Source organism: Barbus barbus, assembly GCF_936440315.1.
Source record: "Barbus barbus genome assembly, chromosome: 2".
NCBI lineage: Eukaryota > Metazoa > Chordata > Actinopteri > Cypriniformes > Cyprinidae > Barbus > Barbus barbus.
The window spans coordinates 16,750,710-16,773,018 of record NC_136730.1 but is presented as its reverse complement, the minus strand read 5'-3'; the positions used below and the strand labels follow the sequence as shown (position 1 = coordinate 16,773,018).

The following is a 22,309-nucleotide window of genomic DNA, read 5'->3' as shown; positions in this document are numbered from 1 at the left end:
AATTTTTTTTTAATAATTCTTAATGCCCCGAAGATAGCCTTTCATCTTATAAATAGTGACATTTTTTTCTGCAATGCTGATAATACCGTTCATTGAGCTGGTCTCTTGGGAATGGCAACACAAAGGTCTTGTTGAGCATGCTGTGGGTCCCAACACGAACTGTGACTGTGGCACACCTCACCTAGAAACTAACTAGAAACCTTCGCAATTTGCATTCCTTGTGTCTCAGCACCACACTGCCTCGTCCCAAAGAAGCCACTCTGAGGAACGCATAATTAGTCTTCCTTACTTCCCCTCTCCTCCCTCATCTGCACTATAACTCATGCTCATGCTCCGGTTCAAACAGAGGAGAAATCCACATTCAACTTTCAAGTTACTCCCTCCTAATTACTTTTGCTGTTTACTTTTTCCTGAAGCTGATGGGTAAATCAGAGTGTCCTCTTTTATGTTTAGATACATGTGTTTGGGTTGGGGACAGTATGTTGAAAACAAAAAATCAAGTCACGTTGACATTAACTGGGGCTATTTCTATTTCTGCTACGGCTGGTGTTTATAAGTTTACAGCCACTGCATGTTCTGGATACATGGTGATCTAAGAATTTATTGCAAATGCTTATTCATTTGCAATGTCCTGCTTCAGGACTCTAACAAGATATTTTAGCCTGCTTGGCTCTTAGAAGTGAGAAAGTTTTGCCTAAACTGCAGTCTCACTTTCTGGTGTTCCTGTCCATGAGATGTCTCTCTCTTTCTCTCTCGGGCACATGTCTCACTATCTCTCTTCCACCTATTCATTTTCCTCCTTGTGTAACCAGCTATATCAATCACCATCTTTTTTTCTTTTTCTAATTAAATATGTTTTCTGAGCCCTTTTAAAAATCCAGTTTCATCCAAATACACAATCTAATTTTTCATTTGCTTTTGTAGATGATATAAGACATCAACTCAATAATTTATTAAATTACTTTTCCCATTCATTTCCTTCTATCTATAATTGATCTTCTCAGTTGAAATTTCTGTTGTTCCTCTCACTCAGCCTGACTCGCAGAGGGGCTGGTTGACATCGCTGCACAGGGCTAAGGAGTGTGGGTAGATACCCACTTCAAGACCAGATCTTTCTCTCTCAGACACACTCACTGCTATCTGTCACACCCCTCCACCACAACATGTGCCAATGAGGTCTTCTGATATGTCAGACGACTGAGGTCTGTAGCTGGTGAAGCGTTCAGTGTCTGAGCCACTAGAGGCGCTAAATCGAAATGCAAAAGTAATGACTGCTTTCAAATATCTTTTCCTTGTCTCTCTTGGTCAGCCAAACTGAAAGTCCCGCCTCTTATGTTGCAATGCTGCAGAAACCAAACAATGTTATCGTAATGTTGCCTGCACTATCATACTTATTACATAACTACTCACCAAATGGATTAATATGTGGCACTGACAATATAATATTGATTTATTATAAATGGAAATTTTGTGATACTGCATAAGCTATTATTTTATTATTTTAATGTCACAAAACAATAAGCCTAGAAACAAGCCAACAAAAATATTATATTAATAATAATACTTCAGGTTTACGAAACAAGCCTGTATATGCATTGTTGCGAGAGACATGAAAGTAACGCCAATCTCAACTAAACTCGGTAAACAGTGAAGCCTCTGCGCCGCCAGCAAAACCCACATGTCTCGTCAGTCACAGAAACATGGCATGCATATGAACAGTCCTTTCAGCGTTTGAGGGGAAATATATCGAAAGGTGAAGCGCTATGCTAGAGCCTTTACGACGTAAACAATCACGTATTTCATTCGTCCAATCAGTGACACTGAAACTGCAAATATGCAAAGAAGAATATTAACCCGGGGTTTAGGAATGTACGATGTGAAACATCAACCTATGAATATACAGAATTAACAGTTAACTTCGAATAAAGTATTAGCACTATATATGATGTAATAATGTAATAGCGAAATGTAATAATAATTTCTAAATGTGTAACCTATGTTGATCATTTGAAACCATATCACTGTCAGTACAAAAACAGATAAATTATATAGTGGAGGAATTTTTTACCTGCCGCTGTCTTTATGATCATCAACAATAAGGTACTCTGGGAAAAATAATAGGCTATGTTTAGTTTTATTGCTGCTTCTCATTCTGTTTCAATCAAAAATAGATGATTTGTGTATATTTCAGATAACTTTACAAAAGGCTAAAAAACAACTGAAGGTGTGCAACTAAATGTGTTCCCTTTAGTCCTCAAACACTGGATAATGACAGAACAAAATATTTTACGAAATAATCACTCTGGTTGTGAACGAAAGCATAGAGAATTAAGCTCTTTTCCTGATCCTCTTTTCAGCAACTCACGCTGAGTGACTGTGAAGAAGAGGAAAGAATAATAAGTCCAAGAGAGAAAGATGAACAAAGAGAAAAAAAACTAACAGTCTTGGCAAATTGAACCATAATTAAATGCTTACAAAATTCCATGCTTAGCTCGATTCAAAATCAGGTGGTTCTTTGAGGCAATTTCCTTTCTTTAATTACAATTTCCTGTGTGGTTTGACATTTACAATGCAATCTTCTAGAAGGACCCGTTTATGATTTATTATTCGTGCCTCTATCACAATGTCAGTCTGCAGAAATGAGTTTATAAAGAAAGAGCTCAAATGATTATGGCCTTTGACCAATAAAGCAGGCTCATTATTGCAGGCCACAGGAAAGATTAACATTTCTGACAACCAAATCGTGAAAGATTAGCGGGGGAAGAGATTGTTTCAGTTTCTATTAAATAAGCAGTTGTTTTTAATTCAAAACTTGATCTTCTTGCAATGACTGAGAGAAAATACAGAAGGAGGTTGTATAAATCTTCCCAAGATTTCATAGGGATCCAAGCAAGCCAATTCTAATAACTATAGTCTTTATAACTCGAAAATGCAGCTGCTTTTCGGGGCACAGAAATACCTGAAAGGACAGACTCATAGATTTTCCTTCAGCAACACAGAAGTCAAGTTTAAAAAGATTCACTCTGGCAACTTCTCTGGCAACTGTTTGACATATTTTTGCTGATACTGCTTATTAGGTTTCATCATATAACAGACACTCTTTCTGCAACAGATTACAATCAGGGGAATACAAAACATGTCTCGCTCCCCCACACTGGTAAGGTTCCCTATGGAATAAAACTATATTTGCAGTAAAAAAAAAAAATCACTTTATAATTGAACAAATCTTGCCATCTCTTCATCTCACATCCCTTTGAAGGCTTCAAGTAAATTGAGATTAGCACAGGCGTCTGATTCCTGCAATCACTTCCTTGTCAATGGATCATGTTTTAACACCATCCCTGATCCATCACCATGCTGGGAGTCATATCAATACCTAGCCATTTTCCCATTTGTGGAAGATGAGCAGATCAATTCATTTATAGCTAGTCTGTGTCTGACATCTGTTTGGGAGATTAGAATTTATTGGCTGCTTGTCTGATAGAAGGCACAAGGTTCATTAAGTCAATGGAATCCTTAATCAATGGGAAAACTTCAAGTAGCTCTCTCACCATTAGAACTTCATCTGCCCTATGGAGGCACTTAAGATACATTTAAAGTAAGGCCTGTGGTACAGATAGGACCGTATTGCATTTGACTGCTCTCAGCAATTGCGGAACTACTGCACAATGCAACAACGTTCTTAAAGAATGTTATGGTTCATTACATTTGGTGGTCTCTTGCACAAACTGCGTATGAAGTATTTCTGCTCGTGTATATGTATTTTGTTGTTTTGCCGAGCTTTGTTTGTCTGGTGTATTTAAATTGGTAGGGAAACAACAGAATGCCTGCCAATCCCAAAGACAAGCTCTTCTCATCAAGTGCCAGCTGAAATGTACACTGACTCTTTGAAGGTCATGCTCTCAAACACCATTCAAAACAAAATATCAACTTTCAAATCTCCCCTATTATAAATAATGACCAAACATTCACCAAACTGAATACGAATAACGTGGATTCTCCACGTCCTTGTCCACTACAGCCCTCCCTCACTCTCCACTCCACAGCTGATAGGGGCTCTCTCCCTGGTGATTCTTAAACACTTCTGACCACCTGAATGGTTCTCCAGCTGAATGTGTGTGGTGTGTAGGACGGCCTCCGTATGCAGTTGGAAATAGGTCTGGACCTTGCTGATTGATCGTTAAGTGTTGTCCATGAGCCCATCATGCGGCTCCCACTTAACAGCCTCCACCACAGAAAGCAATCAGTGGATGTTACTGAGAGTCCCAGTGGGAGCAGCTCTGCAGTGATTGATCTGCAGTGGACCTCCAGGAGGAACATGGACAAATCCGGCCCCTACTACAACCCCGGTGTCCCTGCGTGATCTTCTAAAAAAGCAACGCAAGGCAGTTGTGACCGCCCTCAAAATGTCTTGTGAGAACTTCCCGTGATATCCATTGAATCACGCTGGAACAAACAGCTATGCAATGCACTGCTGAATGATGCAGTGTTTGTGATTATTTGAGGCAAACCACTGTGTAAGGGACAATGCTATCAGCCGGTCATTATTGCGAAAACAAATTAGTCTCACAGGGGTTTATTTGACAACAATGATTGTTCATTATCCAGCATATTACGTACATGGCTACTCATCAAATATCTTTAAAAATGGTTCTTTAGTCCATTGTTATTCACAACATAAAGGCTAATTTACAGCAACAATCACAAGATTTACAACAAGATTTGAGTCTGTTGATGCAGTGTAAATTAGTAAATCAGTGTAAATTACTGACCTACAGTAGCAATAAGATAAACAATGAAACAATATTACAGTATGCAATATGAAACAACAAAAGTATACACATTTATTACATCGCTCTCTGAAATCTCATTGGTCAACTGCAGCAATCAGATATATTCTAATATTCGTTGTCATCAATGGCAGCACTGTATATCAGACCACTCTTCTGATATAAAGTGTTGTGTTAAGAACATCTGACCACCGAATGCTGCAAATGACTAATCAGAATTGAGTAATTTGGAAGGCCGTGTAATAAATATGTAGAATACATCCACAGAGACTGATGATGATAATGCAAATATAATTTGGACAACAAAAGCGTTCATCGCAATAGCAATCCACATGGTGCTTCTCTTAGATGTCACCAGCTGTTCTGCAGTCTATATTGGCCTGCTCTTCAAGTAAAGGAAGAAAAAAAAGGAGTAACCTAGATGAGAATTTTGTGCTTCGGTGGCTATTGAAAGATGAGGCAATAAACTGCTAAACTTGAGTAATCACACTCTCCCCAAGGAATGTCTCAAATGGGGATGGTCAAAAACCTTGAAATTTGAGCCCCTCGTGCACGGCCCGGCCCGGAGCATTTGATGAGATTCATTATTGTAAGGGAGCTGAATACAAGTGTCTTCTGATTACAAGATCCTCCATTAAAAGTTCCCACCAGTGTGCATTTCCATGCCGCAACGTCAATGGGATTAAAATCTCAATTCACCTCCAGTCAATTCTCCAGTAACAAGATTTCATTAAATGCAGGCAGGGAGGCAAATGGACTCGAAAGCATCGAAACAGCTGGCGTATAAATTATAGAAATGTGCTTTCTGCTAACTGAACACACCTTCGGCTTGCAGACGCATTATTATTTAATGTTCGGAGAGTCTGATTTTATGTAAATTGGAGTCATCCTTTTTCTCTCTCTAGGCCCCTTCTCGGTGCCAGGTACTCTGAAACCAGGCACGGGGAAAGATTATGCAAACCAATTAACATATGAAAATAACATATTAATATACTGTCTGTGAACTGTGTCCAATCAGTTCCTTTTCACTGGCGTGTGTACAAAACAATTAAAATTAAATTTATACCGCTTTTTCCTTAACGTATTCCGTCTCGCGAATGGAATCACTGAGCAAGCACTGACAGAAGTTTTACAGGCCTTGCGCTCTCCCTTAAAGGCACACCGACTTTTCAGGGATATTTACAAGAGCCTGTGCTAATAAATTCTCGTCTTTTGTTTGCTCCTAATGGTGTGCGCATCTAAAACAAAGCAGCGAAATCCATAGTGGTACCCGTGTGCTAATGAAAGGCGTACATTATGCTGGCCACTAATTACCGCCCTTCCATAAATAAAACAGAAGACAATCAATTAGCTGAGAACGTGCGTCTTTGTTAGTCATGGGCAGCAGGTTCCTCTGGGCAGAAAGAGCTTCTGCAACACGAGGGTCTCTTCAGGGTGCAATTTCGAAATGGCCAGGAAGAGGACAGATAAATCACATTTCGAATGTTGTTCCTAAAAGCTCTTCAGGCAATCCACTTTGACTCACTGGGATTACAAGTAAATTAATACCTATGCAATTTTCCAACCGCCAGCACCGAAATATTAATGCGAAGAACAGAAATGTCTAGGCAAAAGAAACCAACATGTTATTATCGTAACCTTTTAGAGTAGCTCCGCTAAAAAGCTCCTCTTTTGCTAATTCAGAATTGGCGACTCTCTTATGATGTCCCACACGCTAGCCGACTGATGTAACGCACTTGATGCTGACCAGACCAGGGCGAATCAGTGTGCATTAACAACAAACCTAAAAAGATTGTATCCAAATGATGGGAACATTATGCAGGCTATGGGCCAGGCATCACTGACTACCATAATGCATAATTTGAGCATTAATGTAATTTACATTTTAACACAGGCCCCTGAGTAAACTGATTAGTAGATGCTTATCTCCTAATGTGAAGGGGGTTGTTGTGACAGTGACATGTGAGGGGATATAGGCGGGATTAAAGCCAGCCAGGTCCGGGCCTTACTCGAGCATGGGGCCGGTGTGTCTGGCACAGTCAAAACACTGTCTTCAAAATCAAATGGCTGTCATTCAAGATTGCCCGGGAAACAATTTCATGTTAGCGACATTGCTTTTTTGCTTCAACTAACTTTTAAGAGATGCTAGCAACGACAGGAAGCCTTTCCTGTAAAACACAGCAACGCAGGCGCACCGCTCACACGGGTCACTCCATGGGAAAATGAATCTGAAAATAAATCAAGTTTGGAGAGCAATTATTCATCTAGCATTTGAACGTTCAATAAAAGCACATTTTCCTCCATCAAATGTCTTTTATCTGAGTCCCAGCAGACTTCTCTTTTTATGGGACAAATTAGTGCTCGGAAAAGATGGCAGAAGCCCTTTAAAAAAAGTCTGACAAAGTTGCAGTCCCATGATGCAATGCTCCCAGTGGTTACATCTGCTCCACACTTTCATCTCGCTCTATTGTTAGGTGCGAGCTGTCACATTAGGAGGAGAATTGGTGGCTCTTTCCCACCCCAAGTCCTCCTTTTTCCCCCATTCCAGTAGTTGGCAGGGTGGCAAACCCCATACAAAGGCGAGTGTACCGGGAGCATGGAGGGGAGTGACGTTAGAGGGAAAACAGTTTGGGAATTAAGGTCATTAATTTTCCACTTTCAAGGGCTGCCACACAGACGGAGATAAAGTCAGCATAAATATTCCACAGAAGTTTCTCCTGTTTTTCTCCTCTCCCCTTCTCTCTCTCTCTCTCTCGCTCTCTTTTTTTTTCATCGGCAGCCCATTTATCTCCATACTGTCAATTAGAGGCAAAAGCAAAGAACTAATTAGGAACTGTGCAATTTTAATTAGCTGTTTTGATAATTAAAGTAATTGGTTCCCTTGTGTTTCTGCAATGTGCGCCGAGCACTTTTTTGATATCTGTGCTGCAGATTTCCCATCCGTTGGTTAATTAGTCACTTTTGCATTAAAAAGGAGCCTTTCTTAATAGCCTTAATTTGCAGTTGAAAAGAGAATCTACCATCAATAATTTGTGTAATTGGTAACCGTTTGATTGTAATTTAGAGGCACGGCCGGACAGCTCTGCATGTCTAATTCTTAATGACTGGGATTAAAGTTGGATTAAATGTTTGGGAAGAGGATTCTTTGCCCCCAAATGACACCTAAGATATTTTTGACTAGTCCCATTTGGAATGAGTAGGTGGACTGCAAATTGCTGTTTCGCGCAATCAGACGTAGAGGAGCATATTCAAGTGGTAAGGCTCTCTAAGGTCATAGGCAGTTTCTTGGATTATATGGAATATGATCTTGTAACAGGAAGAAGAACTGAAAAAGGCTCTTTCTGGATTACTTAAAAGTGAACATGCATTATGCAGCCACTAGGAGGGGCTACATAAACTGATGTCAGAACAGTAAACAAACAACAATTGTCCACTGCTTAAGCCTAATATGGTCCTCTGGACCATTAAAATGCTGCATTGTAATATTAAAAAAGTTACTGCATCCATTATATGGCACAAAATTAAGATCTGAACTGAACTCGCTGGAAGAACGCAGAGGATGTGCTCAGAAAAAAAAAAAAAAAACATTAAAATTCTAAGATAATTAGTCTCACACGTGAAAGAAAACATCTTTAGTGCTGCCCATCAAATGGAGGACAACTTTCAACTGGTATTTGAATTCATTTAAGACAATGTAAGCAAGCACCATCTATCATGTGCATCATTTATCTCATTTATCGAGATATCATCACAACAGGCCTCTCAGAGTCTTTCCTCCTCGCAGGACTTTCCATTGAACGCAGTTAGAAAAAAGTACCATGTCTGATATTGGTTTATAATCAGCTTAACCATTATGAAATATAGGAGAGGCTCGTGTTCAACCTCTCCCTGACTCCACCATCCACTGATTGTTTGCCCCAGGATAAATGGGAACCCAACTCGGCTCTATGCTATCTGATTAGGTAGGGTTAATTACTGTGCTGTGTTTTTGAACTGGCTGTATGTGAGCCCTAGCAGTAAATAGATGGGCCTGCTTAATTCCCAATCAGAAATGAATTTTAATTAACTCTGCAACACAAGGCCCACACTCCCGGGTTGGTTTCCAGTTGCAACTGACTCCGTATGCAACGTGCCACAGAACAGGGAGGCACTCTAGGCCTCTTGTATCTCAGCATTCAACAACAAGGGCCACACTTTCCTTGTTCCCTCAGTTTGTTGTGATTGGATTAATTGGGTGTCATTCACTTCTGCAAGAGGTCAGCAGACATACATTTGTGGTCAAAAGTCATCCATCTATCACACTGCAGAAATGAAAAGTCAGACATGTCAGGCAAGAGAGGCAGAGAGCAAAGGCTCAAACAATGGATTTTAGGGGCAGGGCAATGTCGCAATCTGCTAAGGTTGCTACAGCCTATAGTTTGAATTACACTTCGAATGAATGTCTAGGGAGCATAGAAGATTTGCACCCTAATGTCTTATGAGCAGATATGAATTACGATTACATAATTTATGTCTATTCATCACCTTCAAGGAGATCCAGATCTCTACCTCAACAGGGATGTGCAATAAAAGTAAAGTAAAAACCAGTGCACCAGATCACTTGCTAGCTAAACAGAGCATTTGTAACCTCTGCATCTCCCCTAATGGTTAATCTCGGGTGGATCTCTGACTTGATTGGTTAAGAGTCTCCGCAGGGCAGGTGAAACCCCACCAATTGTCCATCATGAAACAGTAACACTTTTATCAGCGAAGTAGCAGCTAACAATTATATTACCAGAGCCAAACGCAGTCTCCTATCTCACCGCTAATCAAAACACAGTCCATCTGTTGTGTTGTTGCTCTCAAAATAACTGTTTATCTGAATATGGAAAGTGAGTCTTCTAGCCGATCACATACATCCAGTGGAAATATTATAAATGGCAAGAACGAAGAATGTGAAGAAATTAGATCATGAAAACTGTTCATAATGCTTTCAAAAGCTCAAACCCTCTTTTCTCTATTTATAACACACATCACAATCACACAAGAACACATGTAGCTACACACACATCCCCCTGTGTGTGTGTTAGTGTTTATCACATAAACACTAACACACACACTCTGGGAGACAGACAGACACACACACACACACACACACACACACACACACACACACACACACACACACTTTCCCTTAGCTGTGCTTTTGTGTTTTGTCAGAATTAATGAGAAAAGTTCCCTTGCCCTAGGGGTAATTAGTGTCCTTGGAGTTAAATAAGCTAATACTTAGACACCTCTGGCACAAGCAATTATGTTTGTGTATTGAATAATTGATTCAAAGAGGGGGGAAGGGCTGCTAATCAGATCTGAGCATAATGAATTGATTTAATTAACAGGGGAATCCGTGGCTCTCTGGGAAGCGCGCGCATTTATTCAGTAGCAGGAGCGCGCGGAGCGCATAAATTGGGTGAGAAAGGCAGAGTGAGCATGCTGTTAGGAGTTGTCAGCCTCAGAATTGGATTTCTTGAATATAGTTACAGTTTCGGAGCAAATGAGAACTGGGAGGAACACGTTTCTACTCCGAGAATAGCTTCTTCGCGGCAGCTCAATTTAAACGGGTGTTTAAATTAGATTTGAGTTAGTGTAGTCGTTTCATTTTTTGCATGGAATGCACCGTGGCATCTCACTTTAGTTTTAGACATCGTTAATTGCAAGCGTGGATATTACTGACGCGTTGCTGCGTACGAGAATACAACTGAAGGGACATCGCTGCATATAATCTCCGAAATACATTAAACAATAGAATAACGGACACACACGTTTCTCTACATGGCTTTCCGTCTCTGAACAGCGGAAAACCACACAGACGAGCCTGCCTGTGTAATTAAAGCTTGCTGCAGCAACGCGGACGATTATTATTTTTGTTGTTGCAAAGCAATTTCTTCTCAGAGACGCGAGCGGCGCGCGCAGAAGTGTGCTGGAGCCGAGAGCGGATCGCCTGGAGCCGGACTCCTCGCTCCTCAGGACGATGGTGTTGGACAAGGAAGAGGGTAAGTGTACGGATGATTGTTAGTGCATTCATTTGCTCCTTACGACTATGAAGAACGCGGGACAGTGAGGAAATGCAGCATTTAGCGTCCATTTTCCCCGCGAACGGCACTTTCATGCTCCAGTTCGTTTGTCATTTCAGACGGACGCGTTCGTTCGTCAGGTTTACATGAGGAGGAAAGCGCGTAGGCTGCTCTAAAATACTTCAGACGTGCAGAATACGGTGTACTTCTCGGACTGTCCCCGCGTATGAAATATGGCATTATCTGTTTAAAAGACGCAGAGAGAGCTGAACCAGCGTCGCTATTCACCGCAGTATCAGTTAGCGCTCGGTCAAATCTGTGAAGTTACGAGGAGATGTTTTATCAGCAGCGGCTGCCCTCGCTCACAGGTGAGAGCATTTGAACCTTAACCTTTACTGACAGATCAAAACGAGAACATCTAGCTCACCACTTTGATATCAGCGTGTTTAGTTTGTAAATATTTCTGTGTTTTTATAGGCGTATGTGCAATGCACTTCTCTGTATTTACGCTGGACCCTGGTTCCTATGGAAACCGTTTATAAACTTTTTTTTTTTTTTTCTTTTTTTTTGTTTCGGAGCTTGCGGTGCTGACAAGTTTTTTTTCTTTTTTTGGTCAATCTCAATCCCGTTTTTATACTTTGCTATGTTTCTTTAACGCCGTTGAGAGAAGAAAATCCCTACAAACTTGTGCTTTGACCTAAAAATGCCTTTCTTGTCATCTTTCAGGGAACATTGTCATCACACACACGTTTAGTTTTAGCCAGGGGCCCTTTCCCCTCTAAAGTAATAGCTTGCATTTCAGACCCATATTCATGTTTGAAAATGGATATTTCATATCTCCTTGAGCCAACCATCCTTTCACGAACCCATCTAAAAACCAATAAAGGGATTGCCGTAGAAACATAAATTGGTCTGTCTTGCTCAATCCATGTTGCACTAATGTACCCAGATTAACTCAACTGTAAATTGTCTCCTTTTGGATGTCTGTCTTGCTAAAAGTTCCTCATATGATTCATGATTCAGATTGCTTTTAACAGCTATTGGCTAAGCAATATGGTAAATGTACAAGGTGATGCAAATGGCATTAGTAGGAGAGGATGCACAGGAGCATGTAATGCAGTCAATACTACATTAACTACTGATGCCCAATTACAGAAGCAGGGAGAGTGGCTTTTAGGAGCATTAGGACTTACAGAAAAGCTTAGATCACCTGCTGCTCATTGCCTAAAAGCTTCACCCTTTGCTTGCTGGTGCCGACCAACTGCGCTGGCATTTTGGCTGGGATAGGAAGGCAGCTTGGATCTCTCTCTCTCTCACACTCACACTCACACACACTTTTAACTAACACAAGCACAGGCTATGTTCAGATAAGTCTGATTCTAATAAAAGGCTATATTCTGACTCTAAATTTATCAGTTGAGGTAGGTATCCTCATAGTCCGGTACATCTTGTACTGAATTCAAAGTGAGGGAAGCTAGTGAATAAGATGAATTGAACTGAGCCTTGTGAAAAAACATAACCATATGCACAACCCTCATGTGCGCTCTCATCATCCATACGCCTCTGTGTAAGCAAACATGAATAGATTGTCGGTACTTATAAACTTGCCGATACATTGCAATTTCAGGAAAAATGGCCTTCAAGCAAATAATTTTATAATTCAGTTTTGTAGCGATTCTGAAAATTATAGACGTCAGTGCTGTATTTGGTTTCCATAACTGAACTTTCAAATGGTCTCAGTGTAACTGAAATAACTGCCTCCTGCAATAGAAGAATGACCCTGTTACCTTCCTTCAGTTTTCTGACCTAAAATTCACCCTGAGCTGTTAGGAAGCTCTATTAGGAAGTCTTAAAATATGTACGTTTTTCTATGTGAAATATTGGGTCATTCATTTCTCTGTACTATGCGATGATGTACTAAGCGCTGGAGAATGAAAGTAGAGCGATGTGGGGCTTGTCGTAGTTTTGCACGCCCTCGCTATTGTACTATTACACAGCCTTCCCAAATTATCAGCCCTTTCACATTTCAGCTTCGCAGGCTTTGTCATCAGCAGTCCTTGCACTGTATTTGATCCTTGCTGTACTGCTTTCAGGCAATGACACAATACCTTGCTCTTGTACTTTCTTACGATTTTGAGAGAGTGTTTAAATATGTTAAGGTACAGACCAAGCACAACTCCTTTTCATGACTACCTTTTAAATAAAAGAAGCTCTCGGTTGACTTTTAATTCTCTCTGGAGAAATACGCTATTCAGCCATTTTCTTTCCCTTCAAGGTATTTAAAACTATCTGGATTGGGAGGAATAATTGGGTCCTCATTGTGGACTTGTTCAGGATTGATCATTCGCATCGCTGGGCTCCCTAAGAACCTAGAGAAGAGAAAAGAACACCCTTCTATTCTTCATCCTGATGATAAATTCTTAGTTACCGTTCCTCGTTTAATTTACGAGAACTGCTTGCCGACTGACCAATGAAATGTTCGTTTCTAACGTGTGCATTTGAAATGCAATGTTTCAAATGAATACTAGACCCCTGATCATTCTGCTGCTGTAATAAAACCCAGGGCTTCAGGCACCAGTTTTTATTTTGAAATAATAAGAATTGCTTCATTCTTTACTTGAGTTACCATGGTAATTCGGTCTCGTAGCAATTTTATATTGATTTAGAGAGTGGACAGTAATATTTCTTTTCTGTTATTCCCCTTTCTGTGGGTTGATTTCTAATTTCCACTTGGAGATTACTTTTATACATTCCTTAAGTCTTTTCACTTTTTTTTCATCCTGCAAGGTAATTTTCTCTCTTGTATTTGCTATTTTCTCAGCTTATTGGCTTGTTCTTACTCTAAATTAAACTTGCCAATTTCAAATATTGAAATTACATCAATGTTTCTCTCGCCCTGGGTCTCGCGCAATATTGCGCCTGGATTCGGGGCCTAATGCTTGTGTTCCTGCCACTTATATTGCTTCAGCCTGAAGAAATTCCTACTTTATAAACATTTCCTCCTGATGCAATTACAGTTCAATATATCTGCAACTGATGTATCCTCAACATAGGGATCCGTCATTGCTCTGTGGTCTTAAATTGTGTTTTTTTTTTTTTTTTTTTTGGATGATGGCTTTGAATGCATGATGGTCTTGACACATTCTGATGAGGCTGAAAAGTTCATTCCTTTCAACAGTACAAAATTGGAGAGCTGGCCGTACAATTTTACCATAATTGCATGTGGGGTCGTCGCCTAAATCCTGAGGACACAGGACGAGGATGATGAGGAGAATCAAACAAAGCGGAAGAGTCACATTCCATTAGATCTTATGCGATCCACCTAACGAAAAGTTTACCAAACCCATTTCTGTTTCTATCGCAAGGCACTTGATCACTATCAAACTTGTGCTTTCGCGCATCAGTGACTGCAGATGTATATATTTTCCCATCATTTTACCACAACTCAAAGGAGACCTGAATAAAGACTAAGGTTCTAGAGAGAGCGAGACTTAAAGGCACGATGCATACGATGCCCACCAACTCGATCACATTCACTTCCTGTGTTGTGTGTGAACACTCTGCATTCAATGTCTAAACACTCTGTCAAACATCAGGGGAGCCGGCTAAGGCTCATGTTGCATCCGTATGGTCTGTCATGACAGCGTGTTTCAGTGAATCCTTCACATTTCTGTGCAAAGATGTTGTTATTGGCAAGTTTTTAAATAATTCCAATAAACATGGGATTTTTGAAAAGCTCCAAGGACATACAGTCCATCGCTAAAGCATTGGGAACACAGAAAACCTTTTATAACATCCTCAGACATGCTGCCAGTGAGATGAATCGTCATGTTTAGGCTACCTTTTAAAATGTCTCGGAGCAACCTTATCTTTCACCTTGAGTCCTGAGACGAATGCAGACAGGTGCAGCATTCAGTAAAAAAAGGAACATGAGCGAGAGAGGTGCAGAAAACAATATCCAAGTGTAGTGTGTATATAGTATCATGTTTACTCCAATCAGGTCCAAATTTAGCTTCATCTTAAAAAGGAAAAAAATCTAGGCTATAATATTCCACTTTTGCTACAATGTCTGTCTTTTTTCATTTCAAATTTGTTTCTGCTTTGGAATTCTCTACAATAGTAGCTTTTCCCAGTGGACATGCTCCAAGTAATAGTACATATGCTCTGCTGAAAGAGGGATATACAGCTACATATTGATGATTTTACACTAGGTGGTTTTTAATTTACTTTCCTTTGGTCTTTAGACCGCATGTTATTCCCTCGTGTCACCTTGTCGCAGCACCTCTCGCTAGCATGTCTCGCTGCAAGGGTGAGTTGCTTCGTCTATTGCATTTGTGTGCGATCTCTTTCCCTCACACACTCGGCTTCTCTTGGAGCAGGTCGTCACACTTGGCTCCATTTCATCAGTCCCTCTTCCATTCCTGTATTTATTTGTTTATTTTCCCCCCTCCTCCCTTCATCTTTCGTCTTGTGCGCCGGTTGTCCTGTGAAGCTCGAGGAATTTTAGTTTACCACTGACTGCGACCTATAGCGCTAGGTAAAGAATGGAGCGATGACCTACAGCTGTACACATGCACGCAATTTCACGACCAAGTTCTGCTGCTGCACTTTGGAATGTTACTTTTTGGCATGACCTTCTTGTTTTAAAAGGTTAAGCCTTTCAAAAAAAAGTACAGGTGGCCATGCTAATGAAATAAATGACTAGCATACATTGCTTAAGGTCTTGTCCTCCCTGCCAGCTCTTTCCATCCACCAGAGACACTTTTATAAACTCCTCATTAACCTTATCACATTCTGTAACTTGATAAAAGCTTTCCTAATGATACCTACACTGATATCCACATTTGGCTCTAATGAAGTTAGAAAGTGCAGCTCGAGGTATCATAGCCGTTCATTAGTGTTGCCTTTATAAAAAATAAAGCTAATATCACACACCTCGCCTTGATGTCTTTATACTGTAAATATCACCCGACTCAAATATGATGAAACGATGAAAAAAAAATGCCAGACATGGGTTGTGAAAGGTATTTAGACACAAAGGAAAAGCCTTGTTGCATTGTGAATGTTTATGAGGGAGCGTTATGCAGTTATGAATGATTAATGTAGAAATAGAATCTTGTGGCATAATTGTAACAGTGTCTGTTTATTCATGCGAGTTTCCATCTTGTTATACATTGATCTTCCATTATGCCTATTAGTTGGAAGGCCTTTTTTAATCCCTCCTGAAATGCTCCCTAGATACATATTCGCAAGAGTGTGTTTACCGGAGAGCTGCAGGAACACGCTGAAAACAGTTGTGTTTTTTTGGATGGTGTGTTTTGTAGGTATGTGGGCATGTGTGCACACCTGTGCGGGTACATATTTACCGTGTGCATGAGCGTGCATGTATATGTCTGTGTGCAATTGGTTTGCATGTGCAGAATATATTTACCGTGTATGTTTATAACATGTTTGAATGCACGCACGCAGCATGTCACAGAGAGCTGTTGAAGTTGTAGTCCTCGTTATAGCTGATGTGCATCTGTTTTGTAATGGAACCGTTGAAGATTACTGAATAGCGGAGTGAAGCGAGATGAATTCTGAAATGAGTAATGATGCACTGTTCAATATATTATTCAATGTGTCATTCCTGGAGCGAGGAAGATACTCAAACTAGTGCTTTAATGTTTTTGGAGATTGTAGCCTCTTGACTCTCCTCACAACACACACACACACACACACACACACACACGTATGGATATGACATTACAGTATTGTACTTTTAGATGATATAATAATATTCTGAAAGAAACTACTGTATACACTATAGTGCTGTACTGTATGTGATCACTTTCTCTGTATACATGTTTTATATACGACAAATTATTACAGGTTTTCCATTTTAATATATTTTAAAACGTAATTTATTCCTGTGATGGCAATGCTGAATATAAAGCAGCTATTACTCCAGTTTTCAATGTCACATTAAATCATACTAATACACAAATTAAGTTACATTTTTGATATTTTTTATCAATGTTGTAAACATGCTGAATGAAAGTGTTTTGTTTTTGTTTTTTTAAATCTTACTAACCCCAAACATTTGAAAGGTAGTATATTGTATGTATTTTAGGTAGCCAAGTAAATTGTTAATTTCCATTTTTATACCTTCATGCTCATCTCTTGATCTTGATCCTTGCTGTTCAAGGAGAAACCAAACCATTTGTTATTATTATTATTATTATTATTATACCTTATTTTTTTTTATTTTTTTTCTATTCATCAATTTTTGCAGTGCTGACTAGGTCACGGTTATAAATATAGGAAACATGTAGGCCAGAGGGTTTTTCTTTTCTGTTGGGACGACATAATGAAAACTCCCCCCAGCTCAATAAACTTTCCATATATATACGCCACAAACCGATAATAACAAACCTCATGTAAAGTACTTAAGAAAATAGTTGGGAGAGAGAAATCCAATATAGCCTGTGTAAACACATTCCATCCAAATATTACATGGATATTAAAATCTATTCCTTTTTTTAATAAAAAAGCCACAACATATAACAGAGGATGCTGTTCGAGAAAGCACTGGAGGGGGGCTAGCAAATGGAAACTCAGTCCACTTAATGAGATCCTAACTACCACAATTCACTGGTCGACCTTCGATAAATCAAATCTTGAATACCTAATTAAAGGCAGTGATTGCCGGTTAGTTTGTATTGTTCCTTAAAGGGGAAGGACAATGTATTGGTGAGGCTGATTTAATCAATGCTCCGCATGAGGGTTCTGATCCATTAGAGTGGCAGCTGTGGTCCAAGCGCTTGGCCACTCTGCTCTGCTTTAATTGAAATTGGAAACTGAGCACAAGCTGAATAATCTGCCAGCCGATGATTTTAACCTTTCTTGACATGTTTAAATGTGACAGTCTCCCGTGCACGGTTGGAGCTTATAAAGGAGCGGCCATTCGATTTAACTCTTGAATTCTCGTGTAACGTCAATAACAATGGATGGTGTGGTCATTCAGTCATAGCGCTCTCAATGCTGCTATGGAGAAGGTTAGAATGGACTCAAGTTTACTTTTCACTTAAATGAGGGCATTGATGATATTTAAAGCTAATTACAATGACTAGATACTAACCCAGACCTTATTCAGAGAGGAAGATTCTGGTCCATAACAGCAATCGAATAATTATTTTCATCTTATGGCCAATAACTAATAAATGGCTGATATTATACATTTTAAAAAAGCTTGTCAAATGACTGCTAATGTACTTCCCTTAATGGTAATGCCACAGAATGTTCATTAAGCCTGGTACAGTAAACCAAAAATCCTGAGAAAATGAAAGGTAACTGTTGCAATCTAAACCCTGCTTCATTATTTACCCCATAAGGAGATGGGCATCCGAGAGAGTGGTTGAGTGTCACAGAAGCCCCATACACCAAACAAATACCCCCCGTGGGTATTCAGCTTTAAACGGGGCCCAAATGGAATTGTGCTGCATAGCGTTTCCTCCATTTTCAACCTTGCAGCATGGTTCTGAATGGCACACCTGTCTCCTGGCATATCTTTTGAAACGCTAAATGTGTAGTAATTGCCAGGGAGAGGGGAATTTCATACATCATTCCCAAACCTTGGGAGTGACACAAACTTTAGAAGGCCTACATTTATGCCTAGCCAAATGCATTTTTAATGTTGGCTAAAAAGTATTGGGGCATCATTGTGCGACGGATGGCGGAAAGAGCCTCTGACGGTGCTAATGGTTACATTCTTGCCAGGAGTCATGAAGTAGCAGATAAGATTGTCCTCCTTTTTTTTCTCAAAGTCTGAAAAGATCTGGAGGGAGAATAGATGGATTTATTCCTTTATTCAAATGCAAATGCAATCTGTGGGAAAAGAGGGGAAAAAATGAATTGAGTTCATATATATATGAAGAGTCATTCATCAGCAGGGGGATATTGACAGTTTATGCCTTCTGGTGGAGTAAATGGGTGGGTAGAGGCCGCTGTCTCCAAACTCTGACTAAATTAAGACCTAAAACAAACGCACTCCAGGCCTACTGTAGAGAACAACTTCCAGATGGGTGACGCTTGATTGGCTGGATGTGAGGTCACACACCTCCCTATTCTTTCTCTATCGAGCGACTGATTGTTCCTCTGAAACTCTTGTAACCCCTGAGTCGGGTGTGTTCTCCCTCTCTGTTCGCACAAGCTTTTCTGATTCTGGTCTGTCGACAACTCGCCTTCCAGAGCTGTTTTCTCACCATGCTAGCAGGCAAGCGCCAAAGTGTTGGAACAACTTGCCTCTTGCAGTAACACTGCCAGTTTTTGCACATCTCCAAAATAAGCAGTAATGAATTTAATTAGCTGTTGCATATCTCTCTGATACACTTCTTTTAATTAACCCCATGTGAATAAATTAATAGGAGAAAGAAAAGTGTAGAGCAAAAAATAAATAACATATGCGCATGCGCGCGCGCACACACACACACACACACACACACACAAGCTAATGAAGTTATCCATTAATTGGAATCGCATCTGTTAGCCAAAACTATAGCAGGGCACCAGGAGCTAACAATGTGCTCAGTAAGCCTCTCAATCTCCTCATCCTAGAAGTCTTGGGGCCTAGAAGTGACTGCGAGTGTAAGAAATGCACCCCTGACGTGATGGAAATGACCGCCAGGGCTTGGAGAAAAGAAACTCCCTGTTTCCAGGCCCTGCTCTTCTCAGACTCCCCACGCTGCTGTGCTTGAAGCTGGGCCAGTGTTATTGAAGGCCTAATGTGGTTTCCTCATTTGGGTTGGATCAGAAGTAATTATGCTCTGGGAAAGTGGCTGCCGACCGCAGGGGTCAGGACACTTGTAACATGTGAAAAGAGCAATTATTCCCGGAGACAAAACCCTCCCTTATACCGGGCAGTGCCAGGGTCACTGCGAGGGAGCAGCACTGCTCCATTTCACCGGGCCTTATTAACGGCAGCAGGCTGCTAAAGTTTGTGAAAGTGCATCATATTAATGATCAGAACCCTCATTCCATCAGCACTGGTCATGCCAGTGCTGATGGAATGAGCACTGGCTTTTTTTTTTTTTTTTTTTTTTTTTTTAGTGAAATGTAGTCTTCGTCCAAACTTTTCTGGGGTATTAATTAAATCATCATAGCAAGCAAAGACAGGCCTGAGTTCATACGCAGAGCAGTCTTGAAAATATGTAATTGCATCCACAACTGCTTTACCTTAATTTACCCACAAGCTACAGCTGAACGTATTCTATTCTCCCATTTTGTGCTGCATGATTACATTACATTTATTCATTTAGCTGACGCTTTTATCCAAAGCGACTTACAATTGCTATATGTCAGAGGTCGCACGCCTCTGGAGCAACTAGGGGTTAAGTGTCTTGCTCAGGGACACATTGGTGTCTCACAGTGGATTCGAAACCGGGTCTCTCACACCAAAGGCATGTGTCTTATCCACTGTGCCACCACCAAATGTCCACCAAACGCATGAATCAATGTTTCAGACCGTTCTGCTTTGGGCTTATCAACTAGGATCAAGCTCTTTATTCATTTGTCTGTTTCAGCTGGCATATACCTGACATTATTACCAGATGTGTTTTGTCTTGGCAGTGAAGGAGAATGAGTGTCTACAGGCTCAATAACAGTAATGATGTGGACTGATTGAAAGGAACTGATTCACACAGACAATATAGCAGGACATCTGCCTTAGTTCCCCCATTAACCTCCACGGTGGCTGGCTGACAAATTCTAGTCCAGATTGCTATGGTCGCAGCTTACATGCTCACAACGGGCTCCTATGCACAGCTGGAGCTAACATAAAGCTTTGATTTAAGAAAGTTCAATGAAGTAGTCTTAATTTTAAGTTGTTGTCATGCATATTTGACAATGATCTGGCACTTGTTTCATTTACATCATTATCATGCTGTAATGATAATGGCCCCCCCCCCCCCAAAATGGGGAAATAAATAGTCATCATTTTTTGACAGTATTTGTCCAGACAATGAAAGTCAGTGGGGTCCAGAACAACATTGGACCCCATTGGCTTTTATTGTATCGACTAAAACAAAACCTTTTCAATAAATCTTCTGTGTTCTACAGAAGAACAAACGCATACCGGATTAGACGCATGTTGTTCTTACTCTATCTGTATTTGAATACAAGAGAGTTTAATATGTAAATGCACTCTAAAAAACTTCTCTGAGCTAAGATCAGGTGAACCCAAGATCTTACTTGTATTAGGCTTCAAGACTAATATTTAAATCCACATTCTCTCTGGTACCCCTTAATTCCCAACACCTAAATTACAACTCCTTCCATTCAACAAGTAAATGTGTGATTCAGGACTGCATCTGCCCACTGTCGGGGCAAGCTGCAAGTGCTTATCAAGTCCACAGAGATCATCTTCATCACATGCTCTGGAGACATGCAGTTAATATCATCACAGACCTCTCCCATCCCTGTCACCACCAAGACTCCCTTCTGGCAAATGGTTCAGCTCAATCAAAGACTACAACCTCCCATGGCTTGATCAGCTTTCATTTGTCACACTGTGGCCTTCTGGTCCAATCTGTCTCAACCACCATACACTCATCTCCAACATGCTCTCCTGCCTCTTTTCAGAGTGCTACCTTAAACCGATGAGCGTCTCTAATCTTACATTGCTTTTGGAATCAGACCCGTATTTAAACTAAAGGATTTGTTACATCTTTTAACAAAAATTCTTTGTACTATACACAAACTCGCCTGCCATTGAAAACAGTTCAGAGACTTTTCATTCACTGCTGGTGTTTAATATTTTGGAGAACCCTTCTACTCAATGCATGCATTGCTGCTGTCATAACCAAAGGCTGTCATACATGAAAAATCATGCCAACAGCTTTGCGACAGATGACTGCCTGTAATCCCTCATACATCTGTAGTTCAAGTCTCCAGCACTTTGTCCCTCTAAATTGGTCCCTTTCTTAGATGTTTTGAGGTCATGCATATGGTTTATGCCGTTGAGGTTCGTTTAAGGGCATTGTGGGATTCATATGCAGACCCTCATAAAAACACAAAGCCACATTGATACTTTGTTAAGAGTGAATTGTCTAAAATTAATACATTATAATTAGTCGTGGGCCTGAATTTGATGATGTGGCTATGAACATCTCCCTAAAACTAAATTTAAGAAATAATTTACCGACGTTATTCCAAAGCTGTATGAATTTTTTTTTCTATTGTACACATGCAATTATAATGAGTGAGGACTAAAGCTTTCAAACTTGAAAATATAATTATATTGTAAGTCATACAATAGCTCCGTTGGAAATTCTAGCTGATTCAATTCCTTTTTTTAGTTTAAAAATTGAAATAATTCAGTGCAAGTTATTCAACGATAACCTCCAGTGGGCTGTTGTCTGTTCTCACCAGATTATTGAGTGAGCTTGAGGATCAGTCAGATTCAAATCTTATTCTGAACAAATCATTCAAATC

General features: G+C 40.2%; 1 protein-coding gene across 2 annotated transcripts in view; it reads left to right on the top strand.

The window, feature by feature from the left end:
* Positions 1-10,225: 10,225 nt before the first annotated feature.
* The window catches only part of LOC306881015 (rhombotin-1), a gene marked incomplete at its 5' end in the record, with an annotated part of 29,080 nt that continues 16,996 nt past the window's right edge, over positions 10,226-22,309 (top strand). Inside the window, one exon of one of the 2 annotated variants that reach the window (XM_079434840.1) lies at positions 10,226-10,819. In XM_079434840.1, the coding sequence (XP_079290966.1) occupies positions 10,798-10,819 (22 nt within the window). The remainder of the gene's footprint in view (positions 10,820-22,309) is intronic. The other variant, XM_079434841.1, reaches the window with a different exon arrangement.